Raw genomic sequence first — 23,547 nt, 5'->3', positions numbered from 1 at the left:
TCCTCCAAATCACCATATCCATGCCAGAAAATGCCAGGCCAGCCTGTTTGCTTGTCTTCCCTTTTCTGCGCAGTGGGGCCCTTACGTCTCTGCTCAGCCCCAGATGTGTAACTGTGCAGAGTTTGTCACTGAGAAGCCTCTACTTGCACTTCACATCCATCTTCTTGGCTCCGAGTAGGGCACTAAAGTCGATTTCTCCTTGTGATCCCTGTCCCTAAGCCCAGGGCCCAATAAACACATTCTGAAGGAATGAATTCATCCATTTATTCAACTTTCTGGTATGCAAGAACTTCTTTTCATGGAGTGTCACGGAGGCCCTGAGGGAGGAATGGTAAACTGGGGCAGGGATGTGCATAGCTCTAGGAACAGGTTTAAGGTCTAGGCTTTAGAGTTGGGGAAAGGGGAGCTATTACAGATTTCAAAAAGGCCATAACTGGCCTTAACCTGTGCAAAATCTTGGGGGTGAAAGGGCAGACAGGGAGTCAGGCTGGAGGTGATGGAGAAGTGAGGAATATGGGGAGGTCGTGGTAGCAGGGTTCACATTGAGTGGATGTGGGTTCTGAGTCAGGGAAGGTGGTGGCACTTTGTGTGTTGAGACTGGGTTGGAAGAAGAACAGAGCTCACCACATCTCTGGTATGGAGGGAGAGGAGGAAAAGAGCAGTATGTGAAGGCAGGTGCTCAGCTACTGCTTCCTTCTTGGAGCAGGTGACCAAGGAGTTTGGCTATCACTCCCTGCCCATCCCAGGCTCCCTGCTTGGGGAGGGGCCTCCACCAACCTCCAGTGTTTTATGTTTTTAGTTGTGAGTAATGGCTGAAGAAAGCCAGAGAGAAAATAGGAGAAAAAAGGTGGAGCTGAAAATGGAGGCAAAGTCCATGGGTTGGGGACCTAGATGGCCCCCTTCAAGTAGCTCAGGCCTGGCAGCTTGTACTGGGCTTGTGGAAGATTCCCTCTTAAGAGGTGAAATACCTCGGGAAGCAAGCCCCGGCACGGGTAGGGCTTGTGGGTCTGCGGGGCTGGGCCACTAGTGTTCACCTGACCACGCCAGCTGCCCCTACTCCAACTGCACACAGGAGCGGGGCACACGGGGTTTTGCGGAGCACGTCAGCCAAACCAGGGCAGGGAAGGTGTCTTCGCCCTGGGCAAGGCCAAGAGGGACACGTGCAGTCCTGCTGGTCCCACAGCCGGCGGCACGCCTCACTCCTCCCAAGGGCTCATGTCAGTGTCGATGGCCACGCAGTTGTAGGCCGCATAGCGGAGCTTCTCCTCGCATACCTTGGCGCTGTGGGAATGGGGACTTGGTCAGGTCCCTCCATCGCTACCGGGGGTGATGGGGTCCCCCGGGCCCCAAATCGAGCCTAGGAAAAAACCCACCTGGCATAGTGTGGCAGGAAGAGGGTGCTGGAGCAGGTGGAAGACTCGGGCAGTGCGTCTGTGGTCTCGTAGCTGGGGGCATTGAGGGACCACAGGTCAGGAAGATGTGTTGGGGCACATGTACGTGTGTGGGGAGGGAGGACAGAAGGTGGCCATGGCACCTTCGGGCCTCCCTCCAGCACTCACCCCAGCTTGTCTGGGTAGATGTAGATCCGTGCTGGTAGGCGACTGCGGCCCGTGACAAAGCGCAGGAAGCGGCTCCGGTCCTCTGGAGGGAGAAGGAAATCAGTGCCCACGTGGATGGTGAAAGAGGGTCTACAACTTCTACCCTGCCTCTGCAACTCAGCAGCAGAGTCCAAACCCAGGTGTCACCCTGCTCTCCTCCACTGACCGTTGGTGAAGTTGTTCAGTGCCTCCCAGAAATACTGCACCCGCGAGTCAGATGGCTCGAAGTCCTCAAACCGGGCTGGTGGAGACAAGGCCAGCATTCATTCTTGGGTCTCATCTTGCCCAGTCCTTGAGCCCCAACCCCTGTGCTGTGCTGTGCTGCCCTGCCCTGCTCTGCCTTGCCTTGGGGAACTCACTGAGCTTGCGCAGAGCATCCACAGTGACCTCTGGATCCCCACACACTTTCTTCTCCAACTCTTGCCAGGTCAGCAAGTCCAGCACAGCCTGTGGCACCACCTTCAGCAGACCTGCCTGCATAGCTGCCACCTGGGGAGTGGGTAAAAGCCTTGGCTGGGGAAGAGGGCACACCTCCCGCCTTACACTGGGGGGCATCACTGTGGCCTTTTAGCAGCAGAAAGGTGGCACCGAGGAATGGTGGGGGCCAGAGTTCTTGGAGTATTGGTGGCTTACAGGCTGTGTTCTGGGTCCCAGGAGCTGGGGCTCAGGAGGGGCCAAAGCTCTCTGTTCTACTGGCCTCTGGGTACTACCTGATCCTTGCTCTCCTCTAGCCGTGCCTTCTGGACCAGCTGGATGAAACGAGAACGGTCCCCATATCCCACGACGATGCCTGCGCCCCCAGGGATCAGCTCCACCACCTGTTGGTCACTCAGTACAGTGGTGAATGTTAGTTCTTTCCCAAACTTGAACTCAAACGTCTCCTTGTCCATTCCTTCCATCACTTCCAGGAGCTTCACCTAGGGGTTGGAGAGAGGCAGGGAGGTAACCTTTTCACTGTGGAGATAGTCCCTGTCTTTCCACAACATGCTCACAGGGAAGCAGAGACAGCCAGGCAAGGCAGTCCCCATGGAGGCAGCAGGGAATGAGGGTGTCAGTACAAGAGCTGTAAAAGCATCAAGACAACACCTAACCAGCCTTGGAGGCCAGGGGAGGCATCCTGTGGAAAATGGTGTCTCAGCTGAGAACCAAATGATGGCTGGGCCATAAGGGAAGTTAGGAGAGAGAACATCTTGGAGAAAGCTGGAAAGAGCAAAAGGCCTAAGGAAATTGTTTGGCTGGAGCCTGTAAGTGAACCAAGTGGCTGGAGACACAGGGTTCATGTAAGGTCTTTACAGATTCTGCATTCTATCCTAAGCCCAGGGCCGAGCCATCAATGAGTTTAAACAGGGAGAGTGAAATGAATTACTCTGGCTGCATGGAGAACAAATGGGTAAGAACGGAGACGGGGACACCAGCTTTTTAGTAAGTGATTGGCTAAGGAGGAAAGGTGTCCTCAACCAGGTCGGGAGACAGTAGTGAGACAGGAAAAGCAGACAGATTATAGAGGAAGACTTAAGAATGTGGTGGTGAGGGAGAAGAAGGGGTGAAGGATGGCCCTGTGGGCTTTGGGATGGGGAGGAGTGGGACATGGTGCCCTTCTGAGGCAGGAGCCCTAGAGGGGAGTAGTCTTCGGAGAATATAAAGAATACACTGAGCCTGAGATGCCATCTTGGGGCAAACATTGAGGGTACAGATACATATATGGCCCCAGGCTTAGGAGAGGCTGGGGCTAGAGGTCAGGATTTTAGGGGTCACGAGTCTACAGACAGTAGTTGAAGCCATGGGAGTGGACGGATTGGAGAGGGATCTTGTGTGTGGTGAAAGAACAAGGTACAGAACAGCCTTAGGGAGGACCAACCTTTAGGGGCTGGGCAGAGGAAACACTGGTTCCAGGTCCTACTCACCAGCACAGAGTCCACAGCTGGGAAGTCCTTGCTCCAGCTCACCTCCTCACCAGAAAGCTGCTTCCACACAAAACCAGGCAGGGCCAGGACCTGTGTGACAAACACTCCCCACTGTCTTCTCACCCTGAGCTGCCCAGGTTTGGCCAGCCTTTCCTTCCAGGGGCCAGGGCTGATCGGATGGGGGTGTGGATAAGGCTACTCACCAGGAACTCCTTACCCCGAAGGGCAGCCCCCATCAGCTGTCCGATCCATTCATACTTGGCAAAGTCTTGGCAGGAGGGGTTGGGCACATACATGTCCCGAGCCTCACCAGTGCCATTGCCCTGCCCCAGAGACAGAGCTGTGAGCGTGGCATGAGATACACCCTATTTTCCTGGCCCAAAGACTTCCCTGAACATTTTCCACTGGGAACATTTTCCACTAAATGATCCCTTCAAATGCACAGTGGCTCCTCCTCTGTCTGTCTGCCCAGAGGTTGCCCTGAACAACTCAGTCCCTCCTCTGCCCTATTTCTATTTTTTTTTTTTTTTTTGAGACAGAGTCTCACTGTGTCACCCAGGCTGGAGTGCAGCGGCGTGATCTCGGCTCACTGCAACCTCCGCCTCCTGGGTTCAAGCGAGTCGCCTGCCTCAGCCTCCCAAGTAGCTGGGACTACAGGCACGTGCCACCACGCCTGGCTAGTTTTTTTTTATTTTTGGTAGAGATGGGGTTTCACTACATTGGCCAGGCTGGTCTTGAACTCCTGACCTCATGATCTGCCCGCCTCGGCCTCCCAAAATGCTGGGATTACAGGCGTGAGCCACCACGCCCGGCCCCCTCCTCTGCCCCCTTTCTGGCTCAATCTGGCACCTGGGAGGTTTGCAGAGATGGAAACGGAGATTACCTGGTTGGCTGTGCGTACAAAGAAGGGCAGGGGCACGGGGGTATCCGCTGAGCTAGGGCACAGCTCTTCTGACATATCTGCCAGGCTGTCTCGGAAACCACCCCCTGAAATGACAGATGCCCTCAGCTGGGCACTCAAGAGCCCAGCTCCCATAATGGGGTAATGAATAGGTCCCCATCATCATTAGCTGGTGAAAAGCCTCTACTACTTTGATAGGGCAGCAAGCAGGACCCTTGAGATCCTCCCTCAGGGCCTCACCTTGGTCAATGATGCCTTCCGCAATAAATTTACACTCCCACCACTGGTCATAGCGCATAGGCCACCTGCAAAAAACGTGGGCAGATTTGTCATCATGTGGGGCCAGGTGCAGCACAATTCATCAGCTCAGAGACCACCTGGGAAAAGCAGTCATGGCGAGGGGTGCCTCGAGCAGGTGCGTGTGTGTGTGTGTGTGTGTGTGTGTGTGTGTGTACAAACGGGTGTCCCGAGTAAGTCCCTCACTCTCATGCCATACCTGTAGTCCAGGGGCTTTTCATATTTGTCAGAGGGCTTGAGACCTTCATATACCTGGGGGTAAGGAGAAAAGGAGTCATAGGAAAGCAAGACCTGGCCCCATACTTGCCCCAAGAACTTGTTCAGGTCCCCCTTGGCCTAGCCCCCTTGGCCCTTGACTAATCCTATCTCAGTCTGACCCTAGGTGGTGCAGACCTGGGTGAAGACTGCATTCTTGCAGGCAGGGTCTCGAGAGGGGCAGGCACGGTGTTCCATGGCAAGACGGCGGTTGATGTATAGGCGTGGCATGAAGCTGGGCTTGCTGCTCTCTGAGTCACGCAGGCACTGAGCCACCAGGCCGGGCCGCTGGCGGGACAGCAGTAGGAACTGCTTCACTTGCTAGTGAGGAGAGGTGGCCAGAGCAGGAATGAGCGGGCAGTCAGCCTCTGTCCAGGCCCTGGAACTTTCCTCTCTGCCTGTATCCAATTCCACCATTTCAGTCCAAGTCTAATCCATCCCTGTCCTTGTCTCCAGTCCCTTCCTTAGTTCAGCCACCAGGGAGAGCTTTCTAAAACAAAAAAATCTAATACTCTCATTACCCTCCTTACCTTTCCAACAGCTCCACTACCCTGGGACAAAGTCCTTGCTTCACAGCCTGGCCCACAGGGCCCTCTGCAACCAGGACCTGCCTCCTGCCCACATCCTTCCACCCTCATCCTCTATCATACTCACACCTACCAGCACACTTTTCTCAAGTCATCTTGAGCTGCTGGTAACTCCCTGCATGTACCTTTCACGCAACCTGCCCTGCCTGTGCTGTCAATAGCCCTTGGGTATTCCGCACACTCTGGAATACCAAGGAGGCTGGGGAATAGCCTCCCAAACACTAAATTTGGACCATTTGTTCTGGCTTTCTTCCTATGTTCCCAGACCCCACAAAGGTCTTGCTCTAGAGTAGGTTTTAGGAACTCTGCTAAGGAATAAACAACTACGTGAGCAGGAAGGGGAAATGCCAAGACCAGCACTGGGCGGGTCGGCTCACCTTAATCTCACTGAAGGTGCCCAGTGTGTGGTCCCAGGCAGGTACCAGGTGGTGCAGGACACTATCAAGGATCTTGATGAATCTGGCATGGGTAGATAAAGATTGACTGCAGCTAAAGAGTTTGGCATACATGTAACACCCCCAACTCCCCAACATAAAGGGACAGGAAAAGGCAGGACCCGGGGGCTTCTCTGACCCTTGAACAGCTTATACTATGAGACCTTGGGAACCTCCTCCATGCAGACACACAAGGCTCAATGTTGGGGGAAGGGAAGGGCTCATAGGTCCAGGACCACAGCCACCTCTGCAGGAGGACAGCTCTGCGGTACAGTACTTCAGGGTCGGTGCCTTCCAGGCGTGGATATCGCACCAGACTAGTTGGCTGGAACAGGTCTGCATTCAACCCTAGTTCCCGCTGTCTAGACGACTTGATCTTGACCCCTCGGAGACGAACATCAATCCCATCATCTGGGGGAAGGGGTCAGAGTGAGGTCATTTACGGCACCTGCTGCCTCCTTGGCCCTCAGACCTGGGAATGGCTCCTTGAACGCTCAGCCTTTTGTCACCATTAGCCCCTAGAAACTCGGGACCTTTGGAATCACCTTCTATCACATGATTCTGATTGATCTATTCCTGCTGATTCCTCTGTCTTCCACTAGAACGCTGGGATGCCTGAGGGTCCCAACTCAGTTCCTCTTCCAGGTGAGCCCAACCACCTGTATGGTTTTAAGGCAGGCCTATACCTGGCATGTCCCAGCTGGCTCAGGCCCCAAAGCTCCAAATCCTGGAGTTAGTTCAGCATCACCTTCACCCCAACTCCAAGCCCATCCTCTTCTCTCCACACTCACTGTCTGTTTGCCCCCATCTCCACGCCCGGCTCTCTTTCCCTCCTTACAGCCTTAAGCCTCACCTCGGCACTCCACGATGCGGATCTCGATGATCGGGAGGTGGACGGTCATGTCCTCCAGGACACAGACATCCCCGATCAGGGTCCTGAGGAGATGAGAGTGAGGCACTTCAGATACCTCCTGCCTCAGGCCTTCAGAGACTGCTGGAGTCTCACTCAAACTTAGGCTTTCAAGCTGGGCTAGGCTTGGAACATGCCCTAATTCCCTCCCCAGGCCAGCGTGCTCACTCGTCAATGCTCACGTCACTCAGCTTCTTCAGGTTGTCTCCTTCACCCCCATAGACCACCACCCGCTTTGGCATAAAGTTGTCGTCTGTGGTATCCACTGTGAGTAGCAGCTTCCTGAAGGGTCAGAGTGTGAATGTGAGTCTTTGTGAACCCACAGGGACATGGCTCACCCACCCTGTCCTGCCCAGAGCCTACTTACTTGACAATGGTGCCTTTCTTCATGGTAAGTCGTACCCAGTGCTGGCACTGGGACCCATCGCTCTCCCAGTAGGTATCGGCATTGCTGTCTGTCAGGCAGGACACATTGAACTCCTCCTGGGGAGGGGCAGAGAGGTGGAGTCAGCAATTACTCTCCCTCCCTGCGCTGGGCTTGTGCTCTGGGCCAGGAGCACCAGAGAAAAAGCATAGTGAAGTTGGGCTAACGGGCAACTGGTATGGGATAGGAGGCCGCTAGGTATATAAGGGATTCTATAGACTTCCAAGATGGGGAGCTGAACTGAGTGTGGCCCGTGGGGACCCTGTTTTGGTCCTGGCCTGCAGGTGGGGGTTCTTTCTGGATCTGGCCTTGAGGGGTGTGACTATATCTTGCCTGGGGTGGCAGGAGCCCCAGCACCCACCGTGTAGGAGGAAACGTCTATGCTCTCCACATACTGCTTCACGCTACCCAGGTTCTCATCCTCCTTGCCCAGGTGGTCATACAAGAAGTGGATCAGGTCCTCGTCGCACTCGTAGGTCCATGTCGGGGGTACATAGCTAAGCAACCCCAAGCCCCTAATTAGACTGGGCCCAGATGCAGAGCTTCTTCCTCCCCACCCCATTCCAGCTCACTCACAGTAGCCTTTGTACAGCTTCTGCGTATGCCTCTGCCGGCTGAGGTCTCGATCCCAGGCGATGTGAGTATGTCAGGTCCACCACCTGTTCCCACCTATGGGCACAGAGTAGGGAGTGGGATGGGGAGACATCAGCGGGCAGCAGGACACTACCTCCATGTTGTGTAGCCTTCTCCAGGGCTCTATCTCCCCGTCTCCAGACGCCCCACCCGAGCCCCCTTCACGTCCCGCCCCTTCCTGTTCTTAACCCTGCCTCTGCTCCAGTATCCCACCCACCCCAGGCGGTGGCTGAAGTGTTCCCAAGCCCTCCTGGCCCGGCCTTCTGACAGCCAGCCCCGCTCCTTCAAGTGCAGTACCTGAGCACCGGCCGATAATCCACGCCAAAAAGCTGCTGCTGCCGCTGGAGATGGTTGGGAGTGTCGATGGGTACCAGGCGGGCTCCGCCCTCCGCCGGGCGGCACACCAGCAACCAACCTTCCTGCAGCCCGCAGTCGCCCAGGTGCTCTGCCAGCTGCTCCTGCCGGGACGCGCAGGATGGGGACAGCCGTCAGGGAATTGCCCAGCCGCCTGTCCTGCCCAGCCCAGGGCAAAGGGCACCGAACGCAATGCCAACTCAATACAGGGGAAGAAAGGGAAACAGCCAGAGGTTTCTCTGGCCCCGGGGGTCTTTTACCGGGTCCTGGGCAGGGAAGAGCGCACCTTTGTCAGCTTCACCCAGAGCCCGTGGCCGTTGCACAGCTCCTCGCCGGTGGTGCGCACGCAGGCGCCGCGCCGGAGCTCGATGCTGTCGCGGGCGGCGCGGAGGGGCCCGGAGCCGGTACCGGAGGCTGGGCCTGCGGCGCCCACACGCAGCCCCACGCCCTCTGCCTCCCACACGGGCAGGAGCACGCGCGACGGTCCCGCTGGGTCCTTGTAAAGCTTGTAGAGCACCTCTCGCGGCACGAAAGCCAGCGCTGCCGGCAGCGGCCGCCCGGCGCGGAGGCTCCGCGCTGCCTCTGCCAAGAAGCGCACGCGGCCCAGCAGCTGCCGCGGGGTCTCCAGCACCGCGCCCGGGCCAGGACCCGCCATGGCGAAGTGGCGGAGGTGAGCGCCTAGGGGCGACCCTGCCCGGGGAACAGCTGGCGCGACCGCGGACAGAGCTTCCCACCACGCCCTGCCCCGCCTTTGGCCAGCCTTCGCCGTATGTTCTGGACTAAGCGCACCCCAGCTCTCACCGTATTGCACTGTGTACTCCTACACTCAACCGTATTACTTACCTCTGTGCCACCCTAACCCAGCCGACCAAACCCAAGATTGGTGATGGCTACCTGATCAATCTCCCTCTCTCCATTTCCTTGCGACTACCATTTTATCTCTACTGCTACTACCCTCATTCAAGTCACCATTCTAGCTAGCCTGGATCATTGCCAACAGTCATTTTTCTGGTTCTTCGGCCTGCTCTTTTTCCTCCCACTCCCAGCGAATCCGCTGGACTCCCTATCCTATAGGTGGTGTGACTAAAATGTTTGAGACAATGGCCCCTTCCCCTGCCACTGACAGGAGTCTTGAATTATTAAGGTTGATTCTGTTTGTCACTCCTAATCCCAAGGACACTGGTGATCATTATTCATTTTAATATGATTGCTGATTTCTGTTTCCCCAGTCTTGTAGCTCCTTAAAGGCCGGGGTTGTCTTGAGCAGAGCTAACCTCTGCACCTACTATAGGTCCAGGCTATAGTATGGACCTGGCTGAATAAGACTGTTGGAATCATGAGTGGGACTTGCGCCAAGCCTCCGGATACCCAGACCGTCAGACGAGAACAAATTCCTCATGTCACCGTAAGATATAGTTACAGCGGAGTTTTCTTTTGGGCCTTTGTTGTTGCGTCGCTACAGCGGACTTTACGGTGAAAAAAGGTAGGGGTCCTACGGGCAGCAGCCAGGGCAGCCCTGGAGCTGTCGCTGGAGTCCGATCATGTGATCTTCAACATGGCGACGCCCGTGGTTCCCTACTGAAAGGGGCGGAGCCTGGACTGGGGGGCAGGCTCAGATTCAGGTTAAATTGCGGATTGAGCTCGCAGTTACAGACAGCTGACCATGGAAGCGAACGGGTTAGGGTGAGTTTTCCAGAGCACGCGGTGTGGCTAGCCGGGCTTCTAATTTGAGTTTTCCAACTCAGGACTCTATCCGTGTACTCCCCTTTCCCCACCCTGGAGATCTCCCACCCTGAACTCCGTTAGCTGGGGTCCTGAATCCTAAAACCATGGAGTTTTGAGACGTTCATCCCAGGGGCCTTAATTCAAGGGATGCCTCAGGATTTCCAACCAGGATCTCTATTCTGGGACCATCAACTCTGATCCCTCTTTATCCCCCAGCCTGGGGATTTCTCAGCCCCTGAACCAGCCCAGTGACATTCCCGTTTCTGAGACTCACTAGTCCGAAGACCCCCCAAACTATCCTTACTGGGCTTTCATTCCCTCCCCCCAGTCCCTCTAGTTGCTTCGAGCTTGGAAGAGTAGAGACTAAGTGGAGGGAAGAGGCCCCAGGGCGGGCCCTTCTGGAGTTTGTGCACCACCTGATAGGCAGAGAGGAGGCGGAACGGGCGGAAAGCCAGGGTTTGGGAGCTGGCCTGGAGGAGGTAGATAGCTGTCCTGGACTGAATCGGCCTTATGAACCCGCGCTTTCCCCAGCCTCCAGCCTAGCATACTGACACCTACCCCCACCCCCACCTGATCGCCAGACCTCAGGGTTTTCCGGAGCTGAAGAATGACACATTCCTGCGAGCAGCCTGGGGAGAGGAAACAGACTACACTCCCGTTTGGTGCATGCGCCAGGCAGGCCGTTACTTACCAGGTAAGAGTCAGGGCCTGGAAATCTAGATAAAACTCCGGAAGGCGAAAAGTTTTCAAGGGGTAGGGGAGGGCTCTGGAGAGCCTCAAGGCTGAGCCCCGTCTTCCCTCTGTATGCAGAGTTTAGGGAAACCCGGGCTGCCCAGGACTTTTTCAGCACGTGTCGCTCTCCTGAGGCCTGCTGTGAACTGACTCTGCAGGTGAGGGGTCCACAAAAGAGGGAAAGATTTATGCCTTCAGTCTTCCACCTAGCAACCTGTCTCCTGTTTCCTACAGCCACTGCGTCGCTTCCCTCTGGATGCTGCCATCATTTTCTCCGACATCCTTGTTGTACCCCAGGTACCCACTCAAACCTAATCCTGGAATATAATCCAAGGACCCCTTGCAAATCCTTCTATCAGTCCAGTCAAGGTTTACAATAAGCACTTATCCTAACTGGATTGAGGGAAAAACTACGATTGAAAGGAATGGAGTTTGGCAGAGTTTTGTTCTCCTTTTCCTTCCTCCTGGAATGAGCTGAACAGAACCTTTCCTCCTGGATTCCATTTTGGGAACCCAGATGTTTTCTCCTTCTCCAGGCACTGGGCATGGAGGTGACCATGGTACCTGGCAAAGGACCCAGCTTCCCAGAGCCATTAAGAGAAGAGCAGGACCTAGAATGCCTACGGGATCCAGAAGTGGTAGCCTCTGAGCTAGACTATGTGTTCCAAGCCATCACCCTTACCCGACAACGACTGGCTGGACGTGTGCCGCTGATTGGCTTTGCTGGTGCCCCAGTAATGTGGCGCAGGGCAGGGACTTGGGGCGCGGGGAGATCACTCTGGCAGGTCTGGGATAGACAAAGGAAGGGTCAGTCTGGCTTCTGTGACATCATCTTTCTATCCTTCTGTAGTGGACCCTGATGACATACATGGTTGAGGGTGGTGGCTCAAGCACCATGGCTCAGGCCAAGCGCTGGCTCTATCAGAGACCTCAGGCTAGTCACCAGCTGCTTCGCATCCTCACTGATGCTCTGGTCCCATATCTGGTAGGACAAGTGGCGGCTGGTGCCCAGGTGAGTCCTGAGAGAGAAATAGGCTGAGATTTGGTCTGTGAGGACCAGAAGCAAGAGTGTCCTAAACCTGAGAGGGCAGGGGTCTTAATGCCAGGGATGAAAGAACCTTGGCCTCCAGTAATCTAGCTGAGCAGCCAAGCCCATCCTGACACTGGCAGTGGGGCTTAATGCTCTGAGTATTCAGACACCAAAGTTAGTGCTGGGATCTGAGGAAAGTAAAACTTTTTTTTTTTTTTTTTAAATTCCTGGGTTTATAGGGTCAGGCAGTATCAGGGATTGAAGTCATTTGGGGAAAATTGAGGTGGATTTTGTGTGTGGGTGGAACTTCCTCTTTGTGTGTTACATATTTCTCTTCACCATACCCTAACTAGGCATTGCAGCTGTTTGAGTCCCATGCAGGGCATCTTGGCCCACAGCTCTTCAGCAAGTTTGCACTGCCCTACATCCGTGATGTGGCCAAGCAAGTGAAGGCCAGGTTGCGGGAGGCAGGTCTGGCACCAGTGCCCATGGTGAGGATTGGGATGGGTTGAGTGAAGGTGGTCCTGTGGAGCTTTCAGGCTAAGTCCTGCATGGACTGGAGTGACCACTGGAGGGCAGCAGAAGTACCGTCAAGAAAGATTAGTGGTTGTAGCAAGGCCCTCTGTAGCCTGAGATCTGCTTTTTTCCAGATCATCTTTGCTAAGGATGGGCATTTTGCCCTGGAGGAGCTGGCCCAAGCTGGCTATGAGGTGGTTGGGCTTGACTGGACAGTGGCCCCAAAGAAAGCCCGGTAAGCCATGGAAGGGTGAGGCATTGAGGTTGAGGTGGGGGTGTTGGCGGGGGGAGCTGCCATGTATGCAGTTACCAGAACGTGGCACTGGCTTTGCTTCCAGGGAGTGTGTGGGGAAGACGGTGACATTGCAGGGCAACCTGGACCCCTGTGCCTTGTATGCATCTGAGGTAACAGCCAGGGCCCCTCTGTGTGTCTGTTACTGTGCACTCCTGTGGCTGTGGTTGTATTATTCTGTGTGCACTTGTTTTTAATGTCTGTCTGTCCTTTTCTTCTACTCTGTATGTACAACATAAGCCCTAGGAAGACGGGACTTTTTGTTGCTGTTGTTCATTTGTGTTTATGCTTCATGCCTGGTCCATACTAGGGATCTGATAAATTTTATTGAATGACTGAATAACACTGAGTAGAAGCATGCCTACATATGCATTTGTCACTAGTATATATAGGGAGGACAGAGGCTTGCTGGTCCTCCTGTAGCCAATGCCCTGTTGGTCCCCCAGGAGGAGATTGGGCAGCTGGTGAAGCAGATGCTGGATGACTTTGGGCCACATTGCTACATTGCCAACCTGGGCCATGGGCTTTATCCTGACATGGACCCAGAACATGTGGGCGCCTTTGTGGATGCTGTGCATAAACACTCACGTCTGCTTCGACAGAACTGAGTGTATACCTTTACCCTCAAGTACCACTAACACAGATGATTGATCGTTTCCAGGACAATAAAAGTTTCAGAGTTGAACTATTGTGTAGTTTTGTTTGTGAAAGATTTGTGCCCATATCCTCAGTTCTTCTTAGCCTCTGCTCCTTCCCTGGGAACCCTCTCTATATCCTCTTCACAAGTCATGGGGGTTAGGTATCAGTGAATATGTACTATAGCACTTAAGGATTCTCACTCCCATCTTACTCTCAGATACCTAAGTCCCAGAACTACATGGGGTAGGGTAGAGCTTTCCTAGCAATTCAGGTTGTGACATTAGCAGAAAAACAGGTGGGGTCCTCACGGCATACAAAGGCCAAATTGATAGGGCTTTATATGTCTGGGGAGGAAGGGAAGTATACATCAAAAAGGGGCACAGAAGGGGTTAGAACACTTCAGAGAGGCATGGGGAAGAAGATGGAGTCTAGGCGAGCAGGGAGAAGCTGAGGGACCCTCAGCTTTGACACCAAAATATATGGAGGACATCAAAGCTCAGAGCTAGGTTGCTTAGGATTGGAGCTTTAGACAAGTCCATCATCACCAAGGCAAGAAGTCCTCTGAAACCAAAAGACCCTCTGGCAACTCAAGGTTGCTTTATATTCTTTTCTGAGCATCCCCTTTAATTTTCTCAAGATCTTGGCATTTCCGCCCTTCCTGGTGGTACCTGCTTCCCAGGACAAGGCTCTGAGGTGTCTGTAAGCCCTGGGGAAGGGTCTGGTATGGCAAGAAATTCTTTATCTGTCATTCTGCATCTCCTTGGACCACTAGGTACCCACTGTGCTGTAGGCTGAACTAGCTCCCTGGCCCAGCCAGGGCAATGCAGAAAGGAGAGATGGGTTTCATTTAATGAGAGAACACAATTTCTGCTTTTAGAAAAATGATCTTTTATGTGATCCATGATTTATTCATAGAAAAGCACTGTGAATTCACACACTTGCTAAAAAAGGGCAACTGTGATACAGAAATGAGAGTGGCTTCTCTCTTTTTTTAACCAACCCATTGGGCTGAGACGTAGGGGCCCTTGGCTGGACAGTAAGACTTGAGTAGCCACAAATGGCAAATACAACTTCTTGGTCAGTTTGGAGTAAAAAAGGTGACAGTTTGTCAAAGGAAGAAAAAGTAAAGCAGATGGAGAAGTTCTTAGTTCACATTCTAGCTATACCACCCCTTCCCTATCAAACCCCACCCCCAACTCAGGAACTAAGACATGAAACAGTAAACACCAAGACACTGGTTCCAGCTGACTCTTCTGAATGCCCTTGCTACCTCCTATAACAATTCCAGGCCAAGTACAGGGGTCACGAAGGTAGCAGGAACATGATACACTGTGGAGGTCAGCCAGGGCTAAGACAGGGCTGCCCACTAGGACTAGAAATTAGGAAGGGAGAGGCTAAGTGCAGACCAGCCCTAGCCTCCAAGTCAGCGAGCAATGAGACTGTGACAAAAGCAGGCGAGGAAGCTTGAGGTAGAAAGGCAGGGGAAGAAAGCAAGTATGGGCTGAGAAGAGAACTGTGGAGCTAAAGCAGCCAATCTGATGGCAGAGGGAGATTGGTGCTTAGATTGTTTGGTGAGAGAATGAATAGAGGAGGCACAGAGATGGGGAACAAACGTTTAGCTGGCGAGAGAGATTTAAGAGGAATGGGAAAGAGAAATCTGGCAAAAAGAAAGGACACATTGATGCAGATCCTCAAACATGAATACACAGACATCCCTACATGTAGAAATACGCTCAGTTACACATATAAAGACACGGATGCATGGATAACAAGCATACACACGGATACAAACATGTTTATACACATGCACTCGTGTACCCAGATACACATACACACTAAACATGCACAAACATGAGTGCATTTGCACAAAGATGTGCATCCTCACATGTACACAAAATGTGTATATCCTCACGTAGAAACAGTCCAGTGTGCACATATTCACACAGGTACACAGCCATAGAACTGACACATACACATAAATATGTATGTGCACATACAGACAGGCATGCACAGATGTATCTATGCACATAGACAGATGTACTTAGCCATAAAGATACACACATACGATTATAGATGAAACCACACACTTTCTAACACAAAGGTGACCACAGCAGATGAATATTATGAACTCAGCGGCTTCCCAGACCTTCATCTTCTCCCTGCACTGGTTTCTCAGGCATTCAGCAGGCTCCTGAAGAGGCTGTGTGAGGCAGGAGCTTCAATGTCCTCATAGTTTTGTGAGGCAAAAGTCTTAAGTCCAGTCCTGGCCTCTGTCCCTCACTCACCACTGGGCTATAAATGCCCTGTCTGTAGGTGGGGGATTCTGCATAGACTAGACTTGGGTTGATCCTAGCTGGCCATTTTTCTCCTTGGCACCCCCACTCTTCCACTGCTACCAGCAAACACTCTGCAAGGGAAACCTGAGAAATGGTTGTGAGTCTCCTCAGAAAATAAGCATATCCTCCTACCCACAGCTACTTCAAGTGCCCATCAAATCAGAAGCAGAATTATAAATAGTCACAAGTTTACAATAATTAGCAACACATATAGTATTTACAGTCCCATAAATGTGTCTGTTTCTCTGGTTAAGCAATCCCTGAGACGGAACAGTGTTCTGTGTTTGCCAAGGGAGACAGGGCCAATGCTCAGGACACGCAGGATATAGGGGCATGAGGTGGCATGTTGTGGGGTTTCTGGTCGATCTGCAGGGCCCAGCTCCTCCATGAACAGTAGGCTGTAGTCAGAAGCTTGCCAAGGTAGGCATATCGACTAGAGTTGGACTTTCCCCATCCTTAGCCCTGTGGTCCTTTGGCCTCAGCCACAGGTGCTCAGAGTTCTCTCAGGGTGGACAAATGTTTCAGTGCCCTTGGCCTGACCTGATACTACCTGGGAACCCAGGCTGCCCTGGCGGTGAGCTATCTGCTCTCTCAGCCAAAGCGCTCTCGCACCAGCAGCATCAACTTTTTCTTGCCTTTGTAGATCTGTTTGAGGTTGTCGATGAACTGGGCAAACTGCAAGTGGCCATCCTGGGGCAGCAGGAAGGTCTCCCGAGCCTTGCTTAGAAACTCAATGAACTCTCCATAGTGGCGAGGGCTGATGTGTGTTAGGCGTGAGTGTGTAGTGTTGATATAGGCATTGATGGTGGCATCCAGCAACTGGCGCAATGGAGCTTTGTCAGTGGACATGAGCTTTCCAGAGCTGCGGCGGCCTGGGATGCCGGCCAGGCCAGGTGCAGTCACTGTGCAGCGTCGTAAGATGTCTGAAAGCACGGTGGCACAGTGCACACTCTTCACCACTAGGGGGATGAGAGCTGCCAGCTCATTCTTGCCCAGAGAGTGGCTGAGAGCACAAGCCCAGAGCACATCATTGATGGCTGGGTGAGTATCCTGGTTGTAGGCCAGGTTAAGATGGCTCATGGCCAATGAGGCCAGCTTGAAGGCACGTAGCGGGTAGCCACGGAGCTCCATGTAGCGGGCGATGGTGAACAGCTGTGAATGGGTCATACCACCAGCAGCAGCATCAATGGCAATCTGGTAGGCTGCCTCAAAGGCGATGTGGTCTTTCTCACAGAGTGTAAGGGCTGACAGGGCACAGCTCTGTGGATCCTTCATAGCACACTGCAGGGCCAGTGTGCGAGCACAGCTAGCCAGTTCCTCCCGCTGTGGATAGTCAAGACTGAGGCGCAGGATAGTGGTGTGGGATACGGCTGTGGCAGCTACAATACTAGTAGCCTCAGTAGGGGTGAAGAGTGTGTACCAGCTCTGCAAGATGCTCACCAGGGCCCGCACACCTGTCAGGGAGAGCCTGAGCTCAGCCGTGGCCATCTGGGTCCTGATTCAGGTCTACCCAGATTACCATTTGGGGTTTGAACTTGGCCTGCAGAGATGAGTTCTTCCTCCTCAGCAACCTTGAGATGATATGAGGCAAACCAGGACAAGGGGAGCATCCCAGATGGCCAGACCCTGTTTGGGGTCTCTTCCTATCCCTTCTTTCCCCAGGTCAGAGGGTTGAAGGTTTCTGCAGGTGCTCTTAGCCCCTCACAAGGATGGGACAGTAGAGCCTGGGGTTTCCTTGACCTGAGGCATGGGTAACAGATCTGCCAGGGGTTCTAGCTGAAGTGGGGCCTCTCAGGTAGAGTCTTGTGCTGGGCTTTGGGCTTTAGAAAGGGTTCTGAGCCTCTAAGTTGTCTGGAGTTTTTCACAAGCATGCACAGGGATGGGGACCAAACCACTGGGCCCACTACCTCCCAAGGGAGCACTTGAGTAGCAACTGAAAATTCATTCTCTTAGACATGTCTCTGATGAGAAGATCAAGTGCTGCTGACATCAGGATATGGTTCAAGCAGTGAGGACAGGGCTTGGGCTGGCTGAACAGAGGCCACCTTCTCCTACCAGCAGCCCCATCCTTTCTTAGGCCATCTCCTGATGGGCCTAAGATCTCATAGAAATATGAGAGCTCTAAGGATTGATTGTCCTGTCCCAAGAGTAGGGCCTAGAAACTCCTTTCCCCTGGGGGTAGAGGGAGGTGGGAGACTCACCCACTTCTGTAGCACAGGTTACCAACCATCGTACCATCTCCCTGCGTCTCCAATTAAGGGTTGATAAGGTCATCCGCATCACCTGGGCACAAAAGAGGCCTTTCCAGTGGGCTATGCCTAACTGTTGTGACCTCTCCCTCCCCTTGCCATTCATTTATGTGACAAATATTTTCTGGTGCTTTAAACAGTGGTCTCTCCCCTGATAAACATAAAATACAGTTAATTTCTTTCCCAGCCCTCCCACCAATCAGATAGGAAGCTTCTCTGATGATCTGCAGCAAAGTCCTTATTATCATACCTTGCTTGACTTGTAGAAATGGGGAGGTAGAGAGAAGATAGGGACCCCAGGGAGCCTAAAGCTGTATCTTGCTTCTGGCCTTAACTTAAAAGTGGAGCCCAATTTATGAAATCCTTGCCTTTTCCCTAGCCTAGAACTTGTGTTCTGGGCCCAAAGAAAGAGCCAGACTTGGCCTATGCCGTCTCCCAGAGATCTTATCTTCTGCCAATTGTCACTAGGTCAGAGGTCTAAACTGGGGATGGCCTACTCTTCCTCCATACCTGTAACCCAAGTTCCAGGGCAACGTTGAGCAGGGTGCTGTCAGTACTACTGTCAGTGGGAGTAGCAATCTTGAATGCATCTTGGGCCAGTTTGAAGATGAGGCAGGAAGAATGAATGTGCTTCTGTATTGCTTCCAGAATTGTTCGGAGTCTCAAAGTGTCTCCTATAGGTGCCAAGAGAAGGGGCAGGGTCTATTTTAAAGTTTTACTAAACAGTCAGCTGACTGCAACAGATACTCGTTGAAATGGCTGCTATCAATTCATTGAATGCTTCTGAATGCTACCGCCCCTTCTGGGTTATCGAGCTGTCTCCACTAATCACATCTGAGGCTCCTTCCTTCCCCAGACCCCCACGTGAATCCTATTCTCTCCACCTTTTCATCTGTCTCTACCTAATACCCTCTACCCTCAGGATCTTTTTTTTTTTTTTTGGGAGACAGAGTCTCGCTCTGTTGCCCAGGCAGGAGCACAGTGGCTTGATCTCGGCTCACTGCAAGCTCTGCCTCCCGGGTTCACACCATTCTCCTGCCTCAGCCTCCCGAGTAGCTAGGACTACGGGCGCCTGCCACCACGCCCGGCTAATTTTTTGTATTTTTAGTAGAGACAGGGTTTCACCATGTTAGCCAGGATGGTCTCGATCTCTGACCCTGTGATCTACTGCGCCCGGCAACCCTCAGGATCTTTAGGTACCAGAAATAATTTTCTTGAACACCTGAATTTCCAGAGCTACTTATACAGTAGACAGAAAGCCACATTACTGCCAAAAAAGAATGCCAGTCCCACTGTCTGCTTCTCACTACAGCTCCCCGGAGCAAAAAGGAGCGGGGCCACCACTTCTTATTCAAGAGGCAGGGATTCTATACAAAGCACAAAGACTTAAGGAATATAACATCGTATGAGGTGAAGGTTGCTGGATGAAGGCAGTAGTATATGAAAGACTGTTACATCTTATAAAGGACAAATATATTAAGTAAAGATAAAACAAAAAGTAGGCCTTATGTTTTGCTTTGTAACTGCTGATAAAGTCAAAGAGGAGGAATGGTATGACTATAGGCTTTGGAATAAAACACACTGGGGACCGAACCTGGTTCAGCCATTTAAGAGTTTAACGACTTCAGGTTGGGCACAGTGGCTCTCGCCTGTAATCCCAGCACTTTGGGAGGCTGAGGTGGGTGAATCACTTGAGGTCAGGAGCTCGAGACCAGCCTGGCCAACGTGGTGAAACCTCATTTCTACTAAAAAAATACAAAAATTAGCCAGGTATGGTGGCGTGCGCCTGTAGTCCCAGCTACTCAGGAGGCTGAGGCAGGAGAAGAGCTTGAACCTGGGAGGCGGAGGTTGCAGTGAGCCAAGATTGGGCCACTGCACTCCAGCCTGGGTGACACAGTGAGACTCCGTCTAAAAAAAAAAAAATAAAAAAGAGTTTAATAACTTTATCTATAAAATGTAAACAATTGTTGTGAGAATTATTAAAAATTTGTAATATTCTATGATTCTATTTATTTTTATTATTTTTATTTTTTTTTGAGACAGAGTCTTGCACTGTTGCCCAGGCTGGAGTGCAGTGGCGTGATCTTGGCTCAATGCAAGCTCCGCCTCCCAGGTTCATGCCATTCTCCTGCCTCAGCCTCCCAAGTAGCTGAGACTACAGGCGCCCACCACCACGCCCAGCTAATTTTTTGTATTTTTAGTAGAGATGGGGTTTCACAGTGTTAGCCAGGATGGTCCCGATCTCCTGACCTCATGATCTGCCCGCCTCAGTCTCCCAAAGTGCTGGGATTACAAGTGTGAGCCACCGCACCTGACCTCTATGATTCTATTTTTATAAAAAAAGATACATAGTGTGTGTGCATATATATGAATAGAAAATCTCCAGGAATATTTATGCCAATGTCTTATTAATAGTTGTTTTTGGGTGCCAGGATTATGCAAGAGATTTCCTTTATTCTTCTATCATCTTTAAAAACAGTTTTTTAAGTTAATAGACTGTGTCTTTAGAGTAGTTTCAGGTTTACAGGAAATTGATCAGATAGTACAGACGGTTCCCATATATCCCCTATTATTAACATCTTATACTAATGTGGTATATTTGGTAAACCAATATTAATACAGAAATCCCTCAGCTCCTGTGGGGGATTGGTTCCATGACTTCCCTTGGATACCAAAATCTGAGGATGCTCAAGTCTTTCATAACCTACCATCATATCCTCCCATATACTTTAAATCATCTCTAGATTACTTTTAATATCTAATACAATGCCTATACATCATTACATGTGGATTCAACACAGTGCCTTGTGCCCAGCAAATTAAAGTTTTGCTTTTTGGAACTTTGAGGAGTTTTTTTTCCTGAATATTTTTGATCCATGGTTGATTGAATCCACAGACGCAGAACCCACAGATACAGAGGGCTGATTGTACATTATTATTAGTGTGGTACATTTGATGAACCAATATGCATATATTATTAACTCAAGTCTACAGTTTACATTAGGGTTCACTCTGTGTTATACAGTTGTATGGGTTTTGACAAATGTATGTTATTAATCCACTATTACAGTGTCATATAAAATAGTTTCACCTCTCTAAAAATCTCCTGTGTTCTATCTGTTCATCCCTTTCTCCATTCCCTCTAAGTCCCTGGCAACTATTGATCTTTTTACTGTCTTCATAGTTTTGCCTTTTCCAGCATATCATATACTTGGAATCATACAGTAAGTAGCCTTTTCAGACTGGCTTTTTTCTTTCTTCTTTTTTTTAACTTAAAGACTAGTGTGATAATACAGATTGGTTTCTTACAACATGCAACACGCATTTAAGTTTCCTCCATATCTTTGTTTTTTCTTCTTTTCCCTCAGAGTTTACACCCAAAACTTCCATGTCTTTTTTTTTTTTTTTTTTTGAGTGTGTGCGGCTTGAGAAACCATGTCTTTTTATTTTAGAAATAATAATAAATTCTATGGATATATGACAATTTATTTATCCGTTCACCTTTTGAAGCACATCTTGGTTACTTCCAGTTTGGAGCAACTATAAATAAAGATGCTTTAAACATTCATGTGCAGGCTTTTGTGTAGACATGTTTTCAAATAATTTCAAATAGGTTAAATAACAAGGAGCATGACTGCTGGGTCATACAGTAATACTATGTTGATCTTTGTAAAAAAAGACCAAACTGTCTTCTAAAGTAACTGTACCATTTTGCATTCCCACCAGCAATGAATAAGAATTGCTGTTGCTCCACATCCTTGTCAGCTTTTGGTGCTGTCAGTTTTGGATTTTAGCCATCCTAGTACTGTGTAATGATATCTCACTGTAGTTTTAATTTGTAATTCCCTAATGACATATAAGTTGAGCATTATTTCATATGCTTGTTTGATATCTGTGTATCTTCTTTGGTGAGGTGTCTCTCCAGATCTTTAGCCCATTTTAAAATTGGGTTGTTTTCTTATTGTTGAGTTTTAAGAGTTTTTTGTATATTTGGGATATAAGTCCTTTATCAGATGTTTTTCAAATATTTTCTCCCAGTATCTGCTTGTCTTTTTATTTTCTTAACAGTTTTTCTTTTCTTTTCTTTTTTTTCTTTTTTTTATTTTTTTTGAGATGGAGTCTCAGTCTTGTTGCCCAGGCTGGAGTGCAATGGCCGTGATCTGGGCTCACTGCAACCTCTGCCTCCTGGGTTCAAGCGATTCTTTTGCCTCAGTCTCCTGAGCAGCTGGGATTACAGGTGTGCACCACCACTCCTGGCTACTTTTTAAATTATTAGAGACAGGGTTTCACCATGTTGACCAGGCTGGTCTCAAACTCCTGACCTCAGGTGATCCACCTGCCTCGACCTCCCCAAGTGTTGGGATTACAGGTGTGAGCCACCGAGCCCGGCCTCTTTACAGTTTTTCATGGGTTTAAGTTTTGAATTTTAATGAATTCCAACTACTCATTTTTTTCTTTCATGATTGTGCTTTTGGTGTTGTATCTAAAAAAGTCATTGTCAAACCCCAAATCACCTAGATTTTCTCCTAAATTATCCTCTAGAATTATTATTATTATTATTATTTTTTTTTTTTGAGACCAAGTCTCACCCTGTCACCCAGGCTGGAGTGCAATGGTGCGATCTTGGCTAACTGCAACCTCCGCCTCCTGGGTTAAAGATATTCTCCTGTCTCAGCCTCCTGAGTAGCTGGGATTACAGGTGCGTGATACCACGCCCAGCTAATTTTTGTATTTTTAGTAGAGATGGGGTTTCACCATGTTGGCCAGGCTGGTCTTGAACTCCTGACCTCAGATGATCTGCCTGCCTCAGCCTCCCAAAGTGCTGGGATTAGAGGCGTGAGCCACCGCGCCTGGCCATCCTCTAGAAATTTTATAGTTTTGTGTTTTACCTTTAGGTCTATGATCCATTTTGAGTTAATTTTTGTGAAAGGTCTAAGGTCAGTGTCTATATTAATTTCTTTTTCCATGTGAACGTCCAGATTTTCTAGCACCATTTGTTGAAAAGACAATCTTTTGCTCCTTTCTCAATATCAGTTGACTATATTTGTGTGAGTCTATTTCTGAGCTTTTAATTCTGTTCCATTGATCTATTTGTCAGTTTTTCAGCAGTACCACACTGTCTTGATTAATATTATAGTAAGTGTTTCCATTGGGTAGTGTCAGGCCTCTGACTTGTTCTTCAATATTATGTTGGCTATTCTAGGTCTTGTTTTTCCACACAAAGTTTAGAAAGGGTTTGTTGAATTATGTGAAGAAAGTCATTGGTAGCTTGATGGGGATGGCATTGAATCTATAAATTACCTTGGGCAGTATGGCCATTTTCATGATATTGATTCTTCCTACCCATGAGCATGGAATGTTCTTCCATTTGTTTGTATCCTCTTTTATTTCATTGAGCAGTGGTTTGTAGTTCTCCTTGAAGAGGTCCTTCACGTCCCTTGTAAGTTGGATTCCTAGGTATTTTATTCTCTTTGAAGCAATTGTGAATGGGAATTCACTCATGATTTGGCTCTCTGTTTGTCTGTTATTGGTGTATAAGAATGCTTGTGATTTTTGTATATTGATTTTGTATCCTGAGACTTTGCTGAAGTTGCTTATCAGCTGAAGGAGATTTTGGGCTGAGACAATGGGGTTTTCTAGATACACAATCATGTCATCTGCAAACAGGGACAATTTGACTTCCTCTTTTCCTAATTGAATACCCTTTATTTCCTTTTCCTGCCTAACTGCC

At 50.3% G+C, this 23,547-nt stretch overlaps 3 protein-coding genes across 12 annotated transcripts in view; 1 reads left to right on the top strand and 2 right to left on the bottom strand.

Moving 5' to 3' along the window:
• Positions 1-250: 250 nt before the first annotated feature.
• HECTD3 (HECT domain E3 ubiquitin protein ligase 3) lies at positions 251-11,558 on the bottom strand. Of its 4 annotated transcripts, none has more exons than XM_054535696.1 (21): positions 11,437-11,558; positions 8,241-8,401; positions 7,887-7,979; positions 7,672-7,807; positions 7,254-7,369; positions 7,055-7,168; positions 6,830-6,912; positions 6,222-6,387; positions 5,920-6,001; positions 5,094-5,276; positions 4,900-4,952; positions 4,644-4,708; positions 4,386-4,489; positions 3,706-3,825; positions 3,503-3,592; positions 2,309-2,515; positions 1,958-2,087; positions 1,765-1,839; positions 1,560-1,641; positions 1,374-1,445; positions 251-1,281 (listed from the first exon to the last, which is right to left on the bottom strand). In XM_054535696.1, the coding sequence occupies exons 5-21, from the start codon at positions 7,274-7,276 to the stop codon at positions 1,197-1,199; spliced, it is 1,734 nt and encodes a 577-aa protein (XP_054391671.1). In that variant the 5' UTR covers positions 7,277-7,369; positions 7,672-7,807; positions 7,887-7,979; positions 8,241-8,401; positions 11,437-11,558; the 3' UTR covers positions 251-1,196. The 4 variants fall into 4 exon arrangements, with proteins under 4 accessions (XP_054391671.1, XP_054391668.1, XP_024103772.2 ...); XM_054535693.2 differs by having other exon boundaries at positions 6,141-6,387; positions 11,437-11,546; XM_024248004.3 differs by lacking the exon at positions 11,437-11,558 and adding an exon at positions 8,584-9,058.
• UROD (uroporphyrinogen decarboxylase) lies at positions 9,773-13,277 on the top strand. 5 transcript variants are annotated; one of them, NM_001135546.1, is given in 10 exon segments: positions 9,896-9,980; positions 10,604-10,716; positions 10,833-10,912; positions 10,989-11,051; positions 11,291-11,488; positions 11,605-11,766; positions 12,138-12,275; positions 12,435-12,535; positions 12,639-12,705; positions 13,039-13,277. In NM_001135546.1, coding segments are annotated over 10 exon segments (1,104 nt in total). In that variant the 5' UTR covers positions 9,896-9,960; the 3' UTR covers positions 13,201-13,277.
• An 825-nt stretch (positions 13,278-14,102) lies between these two features.
• ZSWIM5 (zinc finger SWIM-type containing 5) overlaps positions 14,103-23,547 on the bottom strand; it is a 281,205-nt gene continuing 271,760 nt past the window's right edge. For all 3 annotated transcript variants that reach the window (XM_054535682.1, XM_002810905.4, XM_054535675.2), the window contains 3 exons: positions 18,327-18,490; positions 17,769-17,850; positions 14,103-17,021 (listed from right to left, as the gene is read on the bottom strand). In XM_054535682.1, coding sequence (XP_054391657.1) covers positions 16,159-17,021; positions 17,769-17,850; positions 18,327-18,490 — 1,109 coding nt within the window. In that variant the 3' untranslated portion in view covers positions 14,103-16,158. The remainder of the gene's footprint in view (positions 17,022-17,768; positions 17,851-18,326; positions 18,491-23,547) is intronic.

Source organism: Pongo abelii, chromosome 1 (genome assembly GCF_028885655.2).
Source record: "Pongo abelii isolate AG06213 chromosome 1, NHGRI_mPonAbe1-v2.0_pri, whole genome shotgun sequence".
NCBI classification, from domain to species: domain Eukaryota; kingdom Metazoa; phylum Chordata; class Mammalia; order Primates; family Hominidae; genus Pongo; species Pongo abelii.
Note: the sequence above shows the minus strand (reverse complement) of the source record. Positions and strands in the feature narration are given on the sequence as shown.

What these genes read in the sequence shown, in the direction of transcription:
- HECTD3 (XM_054535690.2), bottom strand. Translation starts at nt 8,952, where the DNA reads ATGGCGGGTCCTGGCCCGGGCGCGGTGCTGGAGACCCCGCGGCAGCTG. An exon ending in GCACCTTCAGTGAGATTAAG is followed by an intron (nt 5,277 to 5,919) that starts GTGAGCCGACCC and finishes TCTCCTCACTAG; the next exon opens with CAAGTGAAGCAGTTCCTACT. An exon ending in TAGAGGAGAGCAAGGATCAG is followed by an intron (nt 2,088 to 2,308) that starts GTAGTACCCAGA and finishes CCCACTCCCCAG; the next exon opens with GTGGCAGCTATGCAGGCAGG.
- UROD (XM_009251012.3), top strand. Translation starts at nt 9,961, where the DNA reads ATGGAAGCGAACGGGTTAGG. An exon ending in GTCTGGCACCAGTGCCCATG is followed by an intron (nt 12,276 to 12,434) that starts GTGAGGATTGGG and finishes GCTTTTTTCCAG; the next exon opens with ATCATCTTTGCTAAGGATGG. An exon ending in GTGCCTTGTATGCATCTGAG is followed by an intron (nt 12,706 to 13,038) that starts GTAACAGCCAGG and finishes TTGGTCCCCCAG; the next exon opens with GAGGAGATTGGGCAGCTGGT.